The 17106-nt window shown below is 41.4% G+C and overlaps 1 protein-coding gene and 1 pseudogene across 1 annotated transcript; both read right to left on the minus strand.

Moving 5' to 3' along the window:
* Positions 1-1671: 1671 nt before the first annotated feature.
* LOC105717420 (olfactory receptor 4B1-like) lies at positions 1672-14725 on the minus strand (annotated as a pseudogene).
* Positions 8863-9804, minus strand: LOC105717419 (olfactory receptor 4B1). The gene has a single exon (XM_012452635.2). It carries the CDS (start codon positions 9802-9804, stop codon positions 8863-8865), a length of 942 nt encoding a protein of 313 aa, XP_012308058.2.
* Positions 14726-17106: the final 2381 nt, after the last annotated feature.

The following is a 17106-nucleotide window of genomic DNA, read 5'->3' on the forward strand; positions in this document are numbered from 1 at the left end:
CAGAGAACTGAAGAGGTGCCAACCCAGTGTGCTGGCATCATAGAATTAGCAAAACAATCCTGCAACCACTGACCTCCAAACTTCCCCTTGTGTAAGCAATAAATGCTTTTATGGCTTAAACCCAGGGTGGGCTAACTTCTTCTGCAAACAGTTGGATGGTAAATGTTTTAGACTTTACAAACCATACTGTCTCTGTCAGCTACTTGACTCTGCCATTGTAACATGAAAACAGACATAGATAATAGATAAAATATGGGTGTGGCTTTGCTTCAATAAAACTTTATTTATGGATGCTTTGAATTATTATTGTATGTGTCACAAAACATTTTTCTGAGGTTTTTTTGAACTATTTGAAAATGTAAAAACCATTCTTAATTCTCAGGCAATATAAAAGCAGGCAGTGAGCTGGATTTAGCTTAAGCCATTGAATGTAGGATAGAAGTATGATATAAGTTGTATCATATTTATAACTGAATGTATTCTCAACTACATCACTCTCCTTACAATGCCCAGATAACAACTGTCTAGAAAGAGAAGGTCTTATAAAATCATTCAGATTAAGACATCAGGGGTTAATCATAGCTTTTATTTCACCTCCCAGAGACATGTGCACTCTAACAATGCCACTATTTCTCATGAACTAAAGCACCTACCATGGCATTTCAGGCATTAGAATCAGGTTAATGGGGTGGGGGATACCAAATAAGCCTTCCTGGAACTCCCCCAGGATCACACTGGTAAGAAGGGATGAAGTAAAACATGAACTTTGGTCTCCAAGGGCCATAATCTTTCCACATCCCACAGCAGGCTGTCAACAACAGGTAAACTGAATAAATCTAAGGTCACACAGCTAACAGATGACAGGGTACGGGGTTCCAACCTAGATGATTCCTCCTTACAGTCTATGCACTTTGCATTATGGACTACTGAAGAAGAGAAAGAAAGTTTTCAACATTTTCCAAAATACTGACAACTATAAGCGGGTTCTGATTGATACCCTGGAGTATAAGCTACTCATCTGAAATACAAAAAATAAAATAAAATAGTCTAACTTTTGCTCTATTCCTTCATAGTTGACTAAAATCAGACTGCATATATGGTCTCTCTCTTTGTGCTATTTTTTTTTTCATGTTGTCATTTGGTGGGGTCTGTCTCACAGACCCCATCTGCACAAAGGATGAGTAAATGCACTTACATACAAAATATAGTGAATGAGTGAGTTGAGGGGTCGTGAGTTTTTATAAAGAGAGATTGCAGCTACATGGCGCTTACTAGCTTGTTTTTTTAAATTTATTTGGTATCAGGTTAATAACAGAGGCTTTAAGTTAATACATTTGTAGAGAAAGATTAAACGTTAGGTTTTGATAAACACTATTAGTTGGTAATATTTTTGGTTAACTTCTTGAGAGGGCTATTTGGTTTAAAGGTTAGTTTTAAGACCACATGAGTAAACAAGTTAGTTAGGTAAACTTCTTTATATACTTTAGCTATTTGCTTTACTTATTAACTACATGTAAAGGGGATTTAGGCTGCTCTTAGCTGAAACTTCTACTGAAACTATGAAAAAATTTTTAGGCTTTCTAAAAGGGTTTGAGATTATATTTTGTAACTTTTTTTTTTACTATTTTTTAATATTTTTGCTACTACTTTGAGCAAATTCTTTTATTTTTATTATATCCCTGATTTCACTTTCCTGCCCAACAATCTCCTCATGGTGATTTTCATCTCTGCCTTCCTGAGAGTGTAGATGATGGGGTTCAGTATGGGAGTAATGACCATGTAAAATACAGACATGAGTTTATCTTTAGTAAAGGCAGAGAAGAGTCACATGTAGAGGAAGATGGCAAGTCCAAAATACCAAATGAGAGGCACAGGTGGAGAGGGCTTTGCACCTCCCCTCTGCGGAATGGTTCCTCAAGTTGACTAGGTTGATGATAATATGAGGACACCAAGATGAGGAAGAAGACAGCAACTAATTAATTCACTGTTGGCCAACACAAAAACCCCCTCCACAAAGGTGTCAGTGCAGGCAAGCTCGACTAAGACCTGGAGGTCCCAGAATGAGTGGTCAGTCAAGTTGGGACCACAGAAGGGCAATTGGACAGAGACAAGGATCTGAACCATGGAATGAATTATGCCCCTCAGCCAGGAACCAGCCACCAGAAGGTGACAGACAGGTAGCTCATGATGGTTGTGCAGTAATAAAATTTGCAGTTGGCCATATATTGATCATTGGTCATCAGTGTATGCAGGAAGATCCAGGGGACCCCAAAGAAGTAGAAGAATATCTGAGCCAGACAGCCCTCCAGAGAGATGGCTTTGATCTTGGCAAGTAAGTCCGTGATGAATTCAGGGACAACAGTGAAGTACCTGATCTCCACCAAGGACAGGTAGCCAGGAAGAAGTACACGGGATAATGCAGACTCTTGATGATACTGACTGTCAGAACGACGAGGCCGTTGCCCACCACTGTGGGCGGTACACGAGGAGAAACACCGCAGAGCACACTCTCTGCACTGCTGGATCCTGGAAAAGGCTGGTGATCATTGACTCAGTCACGTGATTTGTACTGGCCATGGATTCAATGCAGGTGTGTTGGATGCCAAGCAGTGAGTGCCCTGCAATGAAACAATGATCGCAACCCAAATTCATGTCATGTCTAGCACTTTAGAGAGTGTAAACCACTCTATAATACGCTTATTACTCACTCATTAAGCCACTATGTACTCATTCAGCATTAAATATTAGCAATCTAACATGCGTGCGTGTGTGTGTGTGTGCATATATGTGTGCGTGTACACGCAGAGAGAGAGACAGCGTCACCCAGGCTGGAGTGTAATGGTGTGATCATGGGTCACTGCAGCCTCAACTCTGTGGCTCAGATGATCCACTTCAGCCTCCCAGATAGCTGAGACTATAGGCATGCACTACCATGCCTGGACAGTTTTTCATACTGTTTGTAGAAATGGGGTTTCATCCTGTTGTCCAGGCTGGTCTCAAACCCCTTAGCAATCCTCCTGCCTCGGCTCCCCAAAGTGCTGCGATTATAGGCGTGAGCCACCACACCCAGCCAATTTTAATGTATTTAATTTTATTATTAGAAAATGAAATTGAAGAGAAATGGTTATTTGCCCAAGGTCACACAGAAATTAGTGAATTCTGGGACTCAGTATCAATCTTTCTGACTCTTAATCAAGGGTCGCAGATTGGCAGTCAGCAGCAAAGCATACGGCAGCAAGAGTAAGGGTTTCTCTCAACATGGACACAGGGAGGAGGACACCACACATTAGGGCCTGTTGCGGGTTGGGGGGTGGGGAGAGGGAACTTGGAGGACAGGTCAACAGGAGCAGCAAACCACCATGGCACACGTATACCCAGTAACAAGCCTGCACATGGTCAACAGGAGCAGCAAACCACCATGGCACACGTACACCCAGTAACAAGCCTGCACATGGTCAACAGGAGCAGCAAACCACCATGGCACACGTATACCCAGTAACAAGCCTGCACATGGTCAACAGGAGCAGCAAACCACCACGGCACACGTATACCCAGTAACAAGCCTGCACATTCTGTACATGTATCCCATTTTTGTTTAGAAGAATGAAAAAACAATAAAATTAAATTTAAAAAAAAAAAAAAGAAAAGAGTTTCTCTCTAAGCTACTTTGCTGGAACGGACACCTACTGAGAACCTCTTATACATCTAAACACTCACCAGATTACACAAAAGAATATAGATCACAATACATACCTTAAGCTAACAATATCATTTGATTCAAAACAATATTCTCTAGATGAAAGTGCCCACTGGGAATTTTTCACCACATATGATCCATGAGAAGTAAGTTTAAAATATATATATGGGCTAGGCATGGTGGCTCACATCTGTAATCCTAGCACTTTGGGAGGCTGAGGCAGGTGGATCACCTGAGGTCAGGAGTTCGAGACCAGCCTGGCCAACATGGTGAAACCCCATCTCTGCTAAAGTATATCAAATCATATTTATACGAATGTATTTATATGGACATATGTCCATATATATGATTTGACACACTTTGATTCTCTGCTATAAAATATATCCCCATTTTCTCCATTACCTCTTATTTCCTATGTGAAATTTTTTTTAAATATAATTTTAAAGAACTAAAAATATACCTTGAATAGCAAAGAACAGAATCAACAAAGAAACAGAACAGAACAGAACCCTGAGTTTTCACTGAACACAACTCCACACACTATAAAAGATTATGATTGGCCGGGCATGGTAGCTCACGCCCATAATCCCAGCACTTTGGGAGGCTGAGGCATGTGGATCACTTGAGGTCAGGAGTTTGAGACCAGCCTGGCCAACATAGTGAAACCTTGTCTCTACTAGAAATATAAAAATTAGCCAGGCATGGTGGCACACGTTTGTGGTCCCAGCTACTCAGGAGGCTGAGGCACGAGAATCACTTGAACCCAGCAGGTGGAGGTTGCAGTGAGCCCAGATGGCACCACTGTACTCCAGCCAGGGTGACAGATTGAAACTCTACCTCAAAAAAAAAAAAAAGGTATAGTTCCATGCCTCTTTTATAATCAAGTTTGGCCATGCTACTGATTGTTATCAAGTAAGCTGAAAGAAAAAACGCTATATGGCACCTTTGGGAAATCTCCTAAAAGGGAAAGTGATCAGTTTTTCCTCCTCCTTTCTCTTTTCCTGTCCCCTGGAATAGAAATGCAATGCTAGAGCTGTGTTGTCCAGTGTCGTCCACAGGTGGATATTGAAATTTAACTTATTAAAAGTGAATAAATTTAAAATTCACTTCCTGGGCCTCACTAGCCATATTTCAAGTGCTCAATAGACACTATCATATTTTTTCCCTATGCCTTAATGCTCAGAAGCACTGCCATATTGACCTGCACAGGTAACTCCATCAGGGCTGGACTTTCTTTCTACCTCCAAACTTTTCTAATTCTATCTCATTAAAAGTTGATTTTTTCCCTGTTATATGCAGTCAAACCTATACCTAAATAGATACAAATAATTAATAAGACAAAGGATACAAAATTATATGTCTGAGTGGTTTACAGCACTCCTCTAATTTTTCTTTAAAGAAAGCATATTATATTAGTTCTCTTAAAAATACATTTTTTAATATTTTGATAAAATCAACAACCAAGATTTAACTACATCCTCTCTAGTGCTAAGTGGTATGATTAGACTATTACTACTTCTGTTAAGTGAGAAGGCATTTTTAAAATTTTACAAATTCTCTGTCTCTTAAAACAATGAAAAAATATTTTCCTTTAACTTCTGTGCTTCTTTCAGCAAGGCCAGAACAAAGTGAGTCATCAGCTGTCAACAGACCTAAGACTCAATTCTCTTGAGGGTTGAGAGTAGGTGACATAATCTCAAAGAATTTTGACCATTCAGTTAGAGGAGATACTATCTGCCTATGAAGTATCCAACCATTCAGAGTTCATTAATGGTGTTCTATTCATAGCTCTTCAGAGAGGAAACCAAACCTGTCCATGAGTAAGGGACTCCTATCACAACCTGCATCCTAAAGTCCCAGCCTGCTTTAATACAAGCAAGACATCAAGAGAAAGGAAGGGGGCCTTCACTGTGTTTAGTTCTGGAGCAAATGCTTTAAAATATACATTAACAAGATATAAAAGCATTTAGCATAAAAGATTATAGGAAAGCTATTTTACAGTCAACATCTATTTAACAAATATTAAGTGAGTACCTATGATGCGCCAGGTAAACAGTCTAACAGAGAATGTTTATGTTCAGAGAAGCAATGCAGCATGCAAGAGAGAGTGTCTATTGAACTGTCTTTGAATGCTTTTGGGGTGGAATCAAGGCCTGTTCTGAGTAGCTCTACCGGACAGAATGATCGTTGTGTGGGCAGGGATGCAGTCGTCATGCAAAATAAAATTAATAACCAGTACTAATGATAAAAATAATGACTAATATTTATTGATGACCATGCTCTTTTCTAAAAGCTTTGCAAGTATATTTTCTGAGTTAATATTCAGAATAATCTTTTTTTTCTTTTTCTTTTACTTTTTTTTTTTTTGAAACAGAGTCTCGCTCTGTCACCCAGGCTGGAGCGCAGTGACTCGATATCAGCTCACTGCAACCTCTGCCTCCCGGGTTCAAGCGATTCTCCTACCTCAGCATCCTGAGTAGCTGGGATTACAGGTACACGCCACCATGCCCAGCTAATTTTTGAGATTTTGGTAGAGATGGGGCTTCTCCATTTTGGCCAGGCTGGTCTCAAACTCAAGTGATCTGCCCACCTCAGGTTTGCAAAGTGCTGGGATTACAGGCGTGAGCCATCGCGCCCAGCCAGAATAATCTTATAAAGTTCCTATCATTGTTAGTCATTATATTTATGCAAAACAGTTGTTCAGGGAAGTTAATTACTTTGAATCTTGGGTTGTGGCTCACAGGTAATTGGAACAACCAAACAATTGTCAGAGCCTGAGCCTGAGTTTGAACAAAGAGGGAAGCTCAAATCACTTGATCCCAGGAGGCAGAGTTTGCAGTGAGCCAAGATAGCGCCACTGCACTCCAGTCTGAGTGACAGAGTGAGATTCCATCTCCAAAAAGAAAAGAAAAAAAAAAGAGAGATTATTCTGAAGATGTGCTCCTCGCCATGAAAGTGTTCAAAAGGAATCTATGAGAATTGCTATAGCAAGAACTGTGCATCAGCTTAAAGCGTTGTTTATTCCACACGCACCTATGAAGTATCAACTATGAGCTGGGCATAGTGGCTCACACCCGTAATCCCAGCTCTTTGGGAGGCTGAGGCAGGTGGATCACCTGAGGTCAGGAGTTCAAGACCAGTGTGACCAATATGGTGAAACCCCATCTTTAAAAAAAAAAAAGAAGAAGTATCAACTATGTGCATGATATGTAGCGCTGCAAAGAAGGGACAGTAGACAGTCCTGCCCTTGAGAGCTGACAGTCTGTTGAGAGAGAAACACATCAAATAATTAGAAATGAAGTGATAGGTCAATGATATGAATAGGTAAAAATGAGGGTGGAAAGGAGACACAAATTCAACCCAAAGAAGAGGAAAGTCAGAGAAGGCCTTACAGGGAAGATGACTTAACCCTAGGTCTTGAAGAATGTGTAGGATTTTGTCATACTAAAAAGGGAGGTAAAGTCATTCCCAGCAGAAGCAGCAGCATTTTCTCAGGGATTCATGATGGTCATCTATGGATAGAGTTAATGGGAACACTAAGGGAAGGGAGCAAAGTTTGCTGGTACCTTTAAAACCACTATTTACCTACGTGTTCAACCAGCACCTACAATAGAGAGGAAAAGGGCCCTAAGATCTATTGCGCACCCATGATACTCCATCCCCATGCTAGGGAAGCTGCCTGAATTATTTCACCTGATTCTCAAGAAAAAGTAGAGGACGCCATGCAAATGCAATGCCAGTAGTGCAATTTCAAAGCCAACAGGGGCCAACTTTATAATGTTCTATAAATTATGTACAATTATACGAAACAATGGGGTAAGGTGGAGACGCAGACAAGTTAAACAAAAGTGCAGACACAGATTATCTCATCTCCCTTCACCAAGAAATACTAATAGGCATTAAAAGAAATGGCCTTGGGCCGGGCGCGGTGGCTCACGCCTGTAATCCCAGCACTTTGGGAGGCCAAGGCGGGTGGATCACGAGGTCAAGAGATCGAGACCATCCCAGTCAACATGGTGAAACCCCGTCTCTACTAAAAATACAAAAAATTAGCTGGGCATGGTGGCGCGTGCCTGTAATCCCGGCTACTCAGGAGGCTGAGGCAGGAGAATTGCCTGAACCCAGGAGGCGGAGGTTGCGGTGAGCCAAGATCATGCCATTGCACTCCAGCCTGGGTAACAAGAGCGAAACTCCGTCTCAAAAAAAAAAAAAAAAGAAATGGCCTTGCATGATCACTTAGAAAAGGGACAGAGGTCTGGAGTAGAAGCATGTTTGGACAGTATCACCTTCCCCTTCATTCTTTAAGTTAGGCCTAATAAGCATTTTCTAACATTATGTATTGTCACATCTGGATAAGACTAACAGTGTTTTTGTGAAAATGTTTGACTTGATCGCTCCATATTGATAGGTAGAATCTATGTCATTTTGATATTATTTTGTTTATGACTGTTGGACATCGTGAGAAAGACCAGAGAGATTTAAGGACTATCTCTTGTGAAAATATGTCAAAAGAACTAAAATTGCTCCAGGGACTTTTCTGGGGCTCATGACCAGATGGTCTATGGCACAAGATACCAAGAGCCAACCAGAAGAATAGAAAAAAGTCCCTGGATATAATTTTCAAATACATACTTGTCCACACTGTAGATCATGTTGGTACCCTCCTTCCTAAACGTGGCCTGGTAATTCCTCCAGTTGCTTTCCTTTTTTAATGAAATAAGTCTGTTATCATGAGAGGGGAGAAAGAATGAAGGAAGAAAAGAAGGAAGGGAATGAGGGAGGAGGAAGAGCAAAAGGGAGAAAGAAAAGAGGTGAGGAAGGGAGGAGGTAAAAGGAAGAGGTGATTTAATCTACAAAACATTTGTCAACATATTCTCCTTTGCATTTGCACTTGGTTTGAGGCTTCATATTACCCAAGCCCACGATAGTGTTGGATATCATGAAACCAATCAAGTTCTCTTAAGATTCAGCCAGATTATCTGACCTCTGTGCTTCGAACGTTACACCAGGATACCAAGTGTCTTTGGTTACTAAGGAGAATCACAGCAGCAGTGCCATTAAAGCTTTATATTTGTTTCTGCCATTCTTGAAGGTCCCACTAAAATCAAAATCCATTTCAAGAACAGAGAGTAATCAGACATACATTTTGTATCAGTTTTTCATCCCTAAGCTCTTTTTTCACTCCCTCCCTGGTTCTCCTTTTTGCGCCACAATCTCCTTATAGCGATTTTCACCTCTGCATTCCTGAGCGTGTAAATGATGGGGTTCAGCATGGGGGTGATGACCGTGTAGAATACAGCCACAAGTTTATCTTCAGTGAAAGTGGAAGAGGGTCGCATGTAGAGGAAGATGGCAGGTCCAAAAAACAAGATGACCACCGTGATGTGAGAAGCACAGGTGGAGAGGGCTTTGTGCCTCCCCTCTGCAGAATGGTTCCTCAAGTTGACCAGGATGACGATATAAGAGGACACCAAGATGAGGAAGGAGAAGACAGAGACTAACCCACTGTTGGCCAACACAATAACCCCCTCCATGAAGGTGTCGGTGCAGGCAAGCTTGAATAAAGGCTGGAGGTCACAGAAATAGTGGTCAATCACGTTGGGACCACAGAAGGGCAATTGGATGACGACGAGAATCTGAATTATGGAATGACAAAAGCCCCCCAGCCAGGAACCAGCCACCAGAAGGTGACACAGTTGACGATTCATAATGTTCATATAATGAAGAGGCTTGCAGATGGCCACATAGCGATCATAGGCCATCATCACAAGCAAAAGGATCTCAGCAACCCCAAAGAAGTGGAAGAAGAATATCTGAGCCAGACAGCCTTCCAGGGAGGTGGTTTTAATCTTGGCAAGTAAGTCTGTGATGAATTTAGGGGTGACAGTAGAGGAGTAACTGATCTCCACCAAGGACAGGTAGCTAAGGAAGAAGTACATGGGGGAATGCAGACTCTTGCTGATGTTGACCGTCAGAATGATGAGGCCATTGCCCACTACCGTGGCCAAGTACACGAGGAGAAACACCACAAAGCACACTCTCTGCACCGCTGGATCCTGGAAAAGGCCGGTGAAAATCAACTCAGTCACATTACTTGTACGGGCCATGGATTCCACTTGGAGAATACAGATCTCAGAGAAGAGCCTGTGACAAAGCACACGCAATCATAACACTAATCCTTCACATTTATTTAGCACTCGCCTGTTAATAAAACCCTTTCATGCGTATTTTCTGACTCGTTTATTTATTTATATAGTCAATGTTCATTCATTTGGTGCTCAATAGCCTACCCTATGCAAGACACTGGTGTAGCAACCCCACAAAAACTCTATGATCCCCATACAACAATCAAAAAAAACAGAGGTTATAAATTAGCCAAGCCTCCCAGGTCATGTTATTCCAACTCATGCATTACTTCAAGTATACCCCACTAAAAAAAAAAAAAATCACCACTTTCAGCATGAAAACCATTTATATTAATTACTAACATTTACCTTATTCTCCAAGTTCTCTGGTCACGCCTTTGTGTTAGAGATTGTATAGGGACCGTCTGCTCCTGACTCTTTTGTTTCCTCTATTTATTTATTCCCCAGAAATGCCAATCTAATCGAAACGTCTCCATTTTAAAGAATCCCTTTGATATTTTCCTTACATGAACTACCTAAGTTTCTGAATTCTTTCAGATCCTCCGGTTTTTGCCCAGTCCTTTAGCTACATGAATTTTTACAACCATTTTGAGAAAATGTTGACAGCTGAGAGCTACGTGAACATCCAGAAGTTATTTGGAGTATAGCTCCCTGTGAAACACTAGTTTGAATATAACATAAGGACATCACCAGTTTCCTTGTTTCTGTCTTCCAGTTTGCTTGCCATGAGCAAACATTTTTGCCAGCAGAAGGTGGAGGATTTCTTTTAATACAGCTCTCTGAACCAGAGGTTTTGCTAAGCAACTACCACATGCCTAGGCAACTCAGGACATAGGAGAGTGAAACACGGCTCTAGCCTCAAGAGGCTTGTTTTTTTTTTTTCTTGACATCCAGTCACAAGGAGCCTTGTAACTTTATATAATTAAACAGTACAATTATGAAGTGAAGGAGAGAAAACCTTCAACATTTTCTCTGCTTTTAAAATTATTTTGCAGTATCTTGGGCCAGGCGAAGTGGCTCATGCCTGTAATCTCAGCACTTTGGGAGGCCAAGGTTGATCAACTGAGGTCAGGAGTTTGAGACCAACCCGGCCAACATGGTGAAACTCCATCTCTACTAACAATACAAAAATTAGCTGGGTGTGGTGGCGAGTGCCTGTAATCCCAGCTACTCAGGAGGCTGAGGCAGGAAAATCACTTGAACCCTGGAGGCAGAGGTAGCAGTGAGCCGAGATCTCACCACTGCACTCCAGCCTGGGTGAGAAGAGCAAAACTCCATCTCAAAAAAATAAAATAAAATTATTTTGAAGTATCTCTTATTCAACTTTTCCTTCTTCCACTTGTGCTTCCATTTGAAAATGGATTTAATACCTTCTCCTCCCCAGTTTCTCTCATAGAGAAAATTTGGAGAGAAACACAAGTTAAAACTCTGCTGAGAGATGCTCAGTAAGGTGGTTGGCTAAAACTGGAGGTGAAGTAGAGTATTAATAGGTGTAAAAAAAAAAAAAAAAGATACCCAAGAAAACAACTGAATCGGAGAGAGAAACAAGATGGGGCCCTCTTACTGGTGCAGAGGAATGGAAATAAGGGAGGCATCAAAAACAGCCCACGAAGGCTGCAAAGGAAGCACATCATAGGAAACTCCACGTTATTGGGGGTGTTCCATTTCCACCGTTTCTGGATCATCCAAGATCAAGAAACCATGTGGGATCCTCAGCACAGTGTGAGACTCAGGGATTGCCCTCTCCTACTTTACCCCAGGGCAGGAATTTGGATGGGAGGTAGCACTGCGGCTGGTGAGACAGAGCTGTGGAATCTGTCATTCTCTCCCAGCACAGGTGAGCTGAAGAAATTCCTCTCACACTGGGCCTTATAGCAGCACCATCACTTGCCCCTCCCATGGGCTTGAAACCATGGAGTCACATCTGGTGGCCTGGAGGAAGTAGAGCACCTTGTTACCTGATGTTTGCCATCATGCGGTTGTTAGGATGACGATGAAGATGGTGAATATTGTGGTTACCTGATGTTCACCATCTTCATTGTCATTGTCATCCTGACAATCACAACTCTAGATGCTGCTGCCGTTTATTCAGAGTCTACTGTGTGCTAGACTGTAGAAAGCATCTTACAGTCATCCTCTAATTTTTTTTGTAAGACTGAGTCTCATTTTGTCACCCAGGCTGGAGTGTAGTGGCACAATATTGGCTCACTGCAACCCCTGTCTCCTGGGTTCAAGTGATTCTCCTGCCTCAGCCTCCCAAGTAGAGTAGCTGGGACTACAAGCGCACACCACCACACCCAGCTAATTTTTTTTTTTTTTTTTTTTTTTTTTGTATTTTCAGTAAAGATGGGGTTTCAGCATATTGCTCAGGCTGGTCTTGAACTCCTAACCTCATGATCCGCCCGCCTAAGCCTCCCAGAGTGCTGGGATTACAGGCATGAGCCACCGCACCTGGCCCATCCCCTCATTTAATTCTTCCTGCACCTCTTTGAGGTAGCTAATTGATAGATGAGAGAAATGAGGCTCAGAGAAGTTTAGTAACTTGCCCAAAGAAACACAGCTTGTGAGTGTTTGAGCCATGGCTGAAACTGAGCCTATCTAAATAAGGGTAGGGGAGAACCACCACACTACAGCTAGAGGAGAAAGGGGTTAGCCACCCCAGGGCCTTGGAGAAATGGCATCAAGACCCAGGGTCAATACAAAACTTGGCCAAATTCATTTACTAATCCCTCCCTGTGAATAGCAGGAGCATCATAGGAAACTCCACGTTATAGGGAATGTTCCATTTCCACCGTTTCTGGATCATCCAAGATCAAGAAACCATGTGGGATCCTCAGCACAGTGTGAGACTCAGGGATTGCCCTCTCCTACTTTACCCCAGGGCAGGGATTTGGATGGGAGGTAGCACTGCGGCTGGTGAGACAGAGCTGTGGAATCTGTCATTCTCTCCCAGCACAGGTGAGCTGAAGAAATTCCTCTCACACTGGGCCTTATAGCAGCACCATCACTTGCCCCTCCTACGGGCTTGAAACCATGGAGTCACATCTAATTCCTGCCTCCTCCACCCGCCATATTTACACGATCTTTGTGTCCTGTTGATTTCACCAGTTTCCTCCTCTGTCTTCCTGTAGCTGCCATCTTCAAGCAGGACATAAACTCATGCGAGGATGATGACCGCCGACTCTTACATGCTCCCTCTGTCCCCAGACCTCCCCAGTCTTCATCCCCAGTCTACTCTGCATACTCAAGTTAGAAATTCTTCATCTTCCCTTGGTTCCAAGTCATTCAGAAATTGCCATTATCTCCCTGTTGGCTGGCAATCCATCCTAAATTCTTCCACCTGACTTTTAGAAACCTCTGCAGGACTTCCACGGCCCCCTTCGATCCCTCTGTACAGGGCGCTAAACTTCACACAATCTCAGTTCTATTCAGAGGTCTCCTCACCTTCTTATAAATACAAGCTGATCCCCACCTCAGATGCCATTTTCTACTTTTCACGTTACCCAATGTGTCACCTCTTTTTGCCTCCCTCTCCAAGCGCCACCTACTCCACAATGTCTGTTGTCTACAGAGCTTCTGGTTACTTCAACACTGATTCATTTATCTCTGCTCCCAACTCTAGAAATCAGTTTAAGTCATTCTTCTGCTAAATGCAAGAAGGCACACAGTACTCATCTCATAGCAAGCCCTCAAAGAATGTAAACTATTATGATTGTTATATGTCTAACATGGCTAACACAGTGAAACCCCGTCTCTACTAAAAATACAAGAAAATCAGCCAGGCGTGGTGGCACACGTCCGTAGTCCCAGCTACTTGGGAGGCTGAGGCAGGAGAATCACTTGAACCTGGGAGGTGGAGGTTGCAGTGAGCCCAGATCGCACCACTGTGGTGATGGAGCGAGAGTCCATCTCAAGAAAAGAAAGAAAAAATCAATTAGGGGAATTTAATATAATTATGTCAGATGACTTAATGAAGTCATAGTGAGAGGACAGAGGTGATGAATCCAAAAGGGCGAGTGACCTGCCTTTTAGTGAAGGAGACAGGGAAAACAAAGCAAGGACCCCTGGCTAAGCTGTCTTTCTCTCTTCTCAGGAATTGGTCTAAAGCAGTGGTTAAGAGGGTGAGTGTTGAAATTGGGAGCCAGCTCCTAACTCTACTGCCCACCTATCATGTGTTCTTATTAACAGGTTTTTTAAATAGAGTAGCGATTTATATTTGCATAGTTGTTGGAAGAATTAGATGTGAGATAAAATATATAAAGCACTTCACAGCGTTCCCCAGCAAATAGAAAGCTTTCAATAAATAGTAGCTTTTCTTAGCTCAGATTTTCTGGCATTTATTTATATTTCTTTCTGCTTTCTCTTTCCACCTTCCCCAAGAGAAAGACAGTTATTTGATAACAAATTACCTCCTCTTTCTTCCAGCATTTCCCAAATAAACCTCTCACCCTGGGGTCATGGATTACATGTAAGAGCCTAGGTAGGAAAATTATCATCTAAATAGTAACTAAGTAGAATTTTATCCTCTAACGTGAAGCCCCAATGAGAGAAATCAGACGGAGACAGAACAGTAAGTGAAAGAAAGCCTGGAAGACCCACTGCTATGAGCTCAAAGCCCCATCACAAGGTCTCCTTCCCACCACCTGCTTTGGACCCCCAAGTTGCACTGCATGGAATTCCAGAAAGTGAATGCCAGTAAGAACTTTAAGACACATTCTGTCCAGCCCTCTCCTTTCTACAGAGTCAGAAACTGAGCCTAAGAGAGGGAAAGAGACTTACCCTAGATCACACAGAGATGTGGTGCCTCTAACTCATGCTCGGTGAACCTGAGAACTCTTTCTGGTTAGAGCTTACATACCTTCCTTGGGTAATATTCAGCCTTAGAACAAAAAGTAGAATGGGAGTCGTCTTCTCTTTAGGCTGAGGAAAATTTTCTTCCTCCGTTGCAAGTGCTTATCATTCAGGGGGGTGTCCAGGGCTGAGGGGACTGAAGGAGTGTGACCTGGAACACAGGAGGCCCCTCTTCAGAACGAGAATCCCCCACGCAGCTTCTGTATCTGCATTGAAGGCACCCGGTAGATTAAACCACTTCATCTCAGCTGAGGCACCAGGTGAAATCAAATAAATTTTAGAGGTGAATAAATTTGTAAGCCATTAACTCAATATCCTTAGTTTTCAGATGATGCAACAAAGGGCCAGATAATTTAATTGACCTTTCAAAGTCACACAGCTCATTATTTACTGATCAAGTTGCTGAGGTACAAATGGTGGTGTTTCCATAACACCGGGATTCCTTTCTAGTGATCTTAATTTTATGATTATTACCAATTAACAAGTAAATCTTGCTTCCACACAACAAAATTCCCTGGGTCCTGTGATCTTTCATAAAATGAACAGCCTATGTTGACATGGATAAATTACAAAAGGAAAGATTCAGGAAATCAATCCCCTGGCCAATCTTTGTATCAACTATTGAGAAACAGAAAAAAAAAAAAAAAAACTAAAATACAGGAAGTACTAAATAATGATTTTTAAATTCTGTTTTTGAGTTTAGAAAACCCACCCACTCACTAGAAGACCAATGATTGTTTTTCAACATTGAGATGCTTTGAACGATTTGAAATAAATCGAGCCACAAGCTATAATCAGGGGACCAAATTTCCCGGTGGAATTTCTTGTCTCTAGCATGAAACTTTGCCAATAAACTGTGAGTTAGGAAAAGTTCCAAAATGTGTTTCAATTAATTCATTGAGAGATATTTAAGAAGTCCCAACCCTCTCTGGTAGTTATACTCTGAGAGAAGGAAGCTAGAGACATTAGGAGAGTTTCCTGAGTTAACCACGGAAATATGACACTGAAGGGAGAAGAAAAAACCATGTCAGATTTTGTTTCCACCACTTAGTAGCTTGGTAACTCTAGAAAATTTAGTTAGCAGCTTTTAGTCTCACCTTTCTCATCTGTTAAACGGCCACAATAATGCAGACCTTCAGGATTGTTAGATGGGAAATGAAATAACCTATGTTAAATGATTATCTAACAGGATGTTTGATACATAGTGGATGTTCCATAAATATTCATTTGGATTTTAAAATTATGCAGTTGGACATTACCCAGTTTAATGTGTGGGTCTTTGCACCACATTTTATAGCAAAAAGGCAATAAACGAGAAATCAAATCAGTAGCACCAAAAATAATTACTAATATTTCTTTCATGAACAAGGGAGTGTCTGATAAAAACATTTATTCCTCCTCTTTTACGGCAAATACTAATGCCTTTACTGACTTTACTCCTCTCTAATCCTGCCCAGAGGAAAATAGTCACCTTTCCAGACTCCCTTGAAGCTAGATGTGGCAATGTGATCCAAGTCTGGCCAATGAAATGTAAGCAAAGGTCACTGGATAGAGCATCTGGAAATTTTCTAAAACGTTCAGACTTAATTGGTTTGCTTAGTCAGAACTTTGCTCTTCATCCTTGACTCTTCTCCCGTCCTTCTTCTTTCTGCCCACAGTGTGGACATGACACTAGAGGAGGAGGAGCTATTCACTCTTGCAAAGTAAATAAATAAATAAATAAAATCAAAGCCATGCCCACAGGAAAAAAGGGTGGAAAACTATATCCAAACAAAAGTCTTGTGAAAAAAACATGAAAATGTGAATAAAAGCCCTCAGCTAATAAAATGATTTAAGTTCTTTTTTAAAATGCAAACACAAAGCTGAAGAAATCTGCAACACGTTACTCAAAACTGAATTAAATATCCTCAAACAAAAATTTGTATATAAAAATAAAATTTTGATGGAGAAATACAAAACTTAAGAACAGAAATGGATTTTTAAAATCACAAAGAGATGAAATGAGAGTTGACTCCATTCAGGAAAATATAGAACAAAAAGAAAAATTATATCAATAATAAAGGTTAAATCACCAAAGGGAGAATATTCAAATTAAAATATAATAAAGATTATAAAAGTAAAGCAGAAAATCAACCAAAGGAAATAAAGTGAAATTTTTTTTATTTCAACTTTTATTTTAGATTCGGGAGATACATGTGCAGGTTTCTTACACAGGCATATTGCATGATGCTGAGGTTTAGGGCATAAATAATCCTGTCACCCGGGTAGTGATCATGGTATCCAATAGGTAGTTTTTCAGCCATTGTTCCCCTTTCTCTCTCTCCCATCTAGTAACCCCAGTATCTATTGTTCCCATCTTTATGTCCATGTGTATCCAATGTTTAGCTCCCACTTGTAAGTGAGAATATGCAG

The sequence above is a fragment of the Aotus nancymaae genome, unplaced genomic scaffold (genome assembly GCF_030222135.1).
Source record: "Aotus nancymaae isolate 86718 unplaced genomic scaffold, 86718_ANA_hifiasm-v0.15.2.pri h1tg000059l, whole genome shotgun sequence".
Taxonomy (NCBI): Eukaryota; Metazoa; Chordata; class Mammalia; order Primates; family Aotidae; genus Aotus; species Aotus nancymaae.

Excerpts from the sequence above, each read along its gene's own strand:
- LOC105717419 (XM_012452635.2), bottom strand. The coding sequence starts at position 9,804 with ATGGCCCGTACAAGTAATGTGACTGAGTTGATTTTCACCGGCCTTTTC.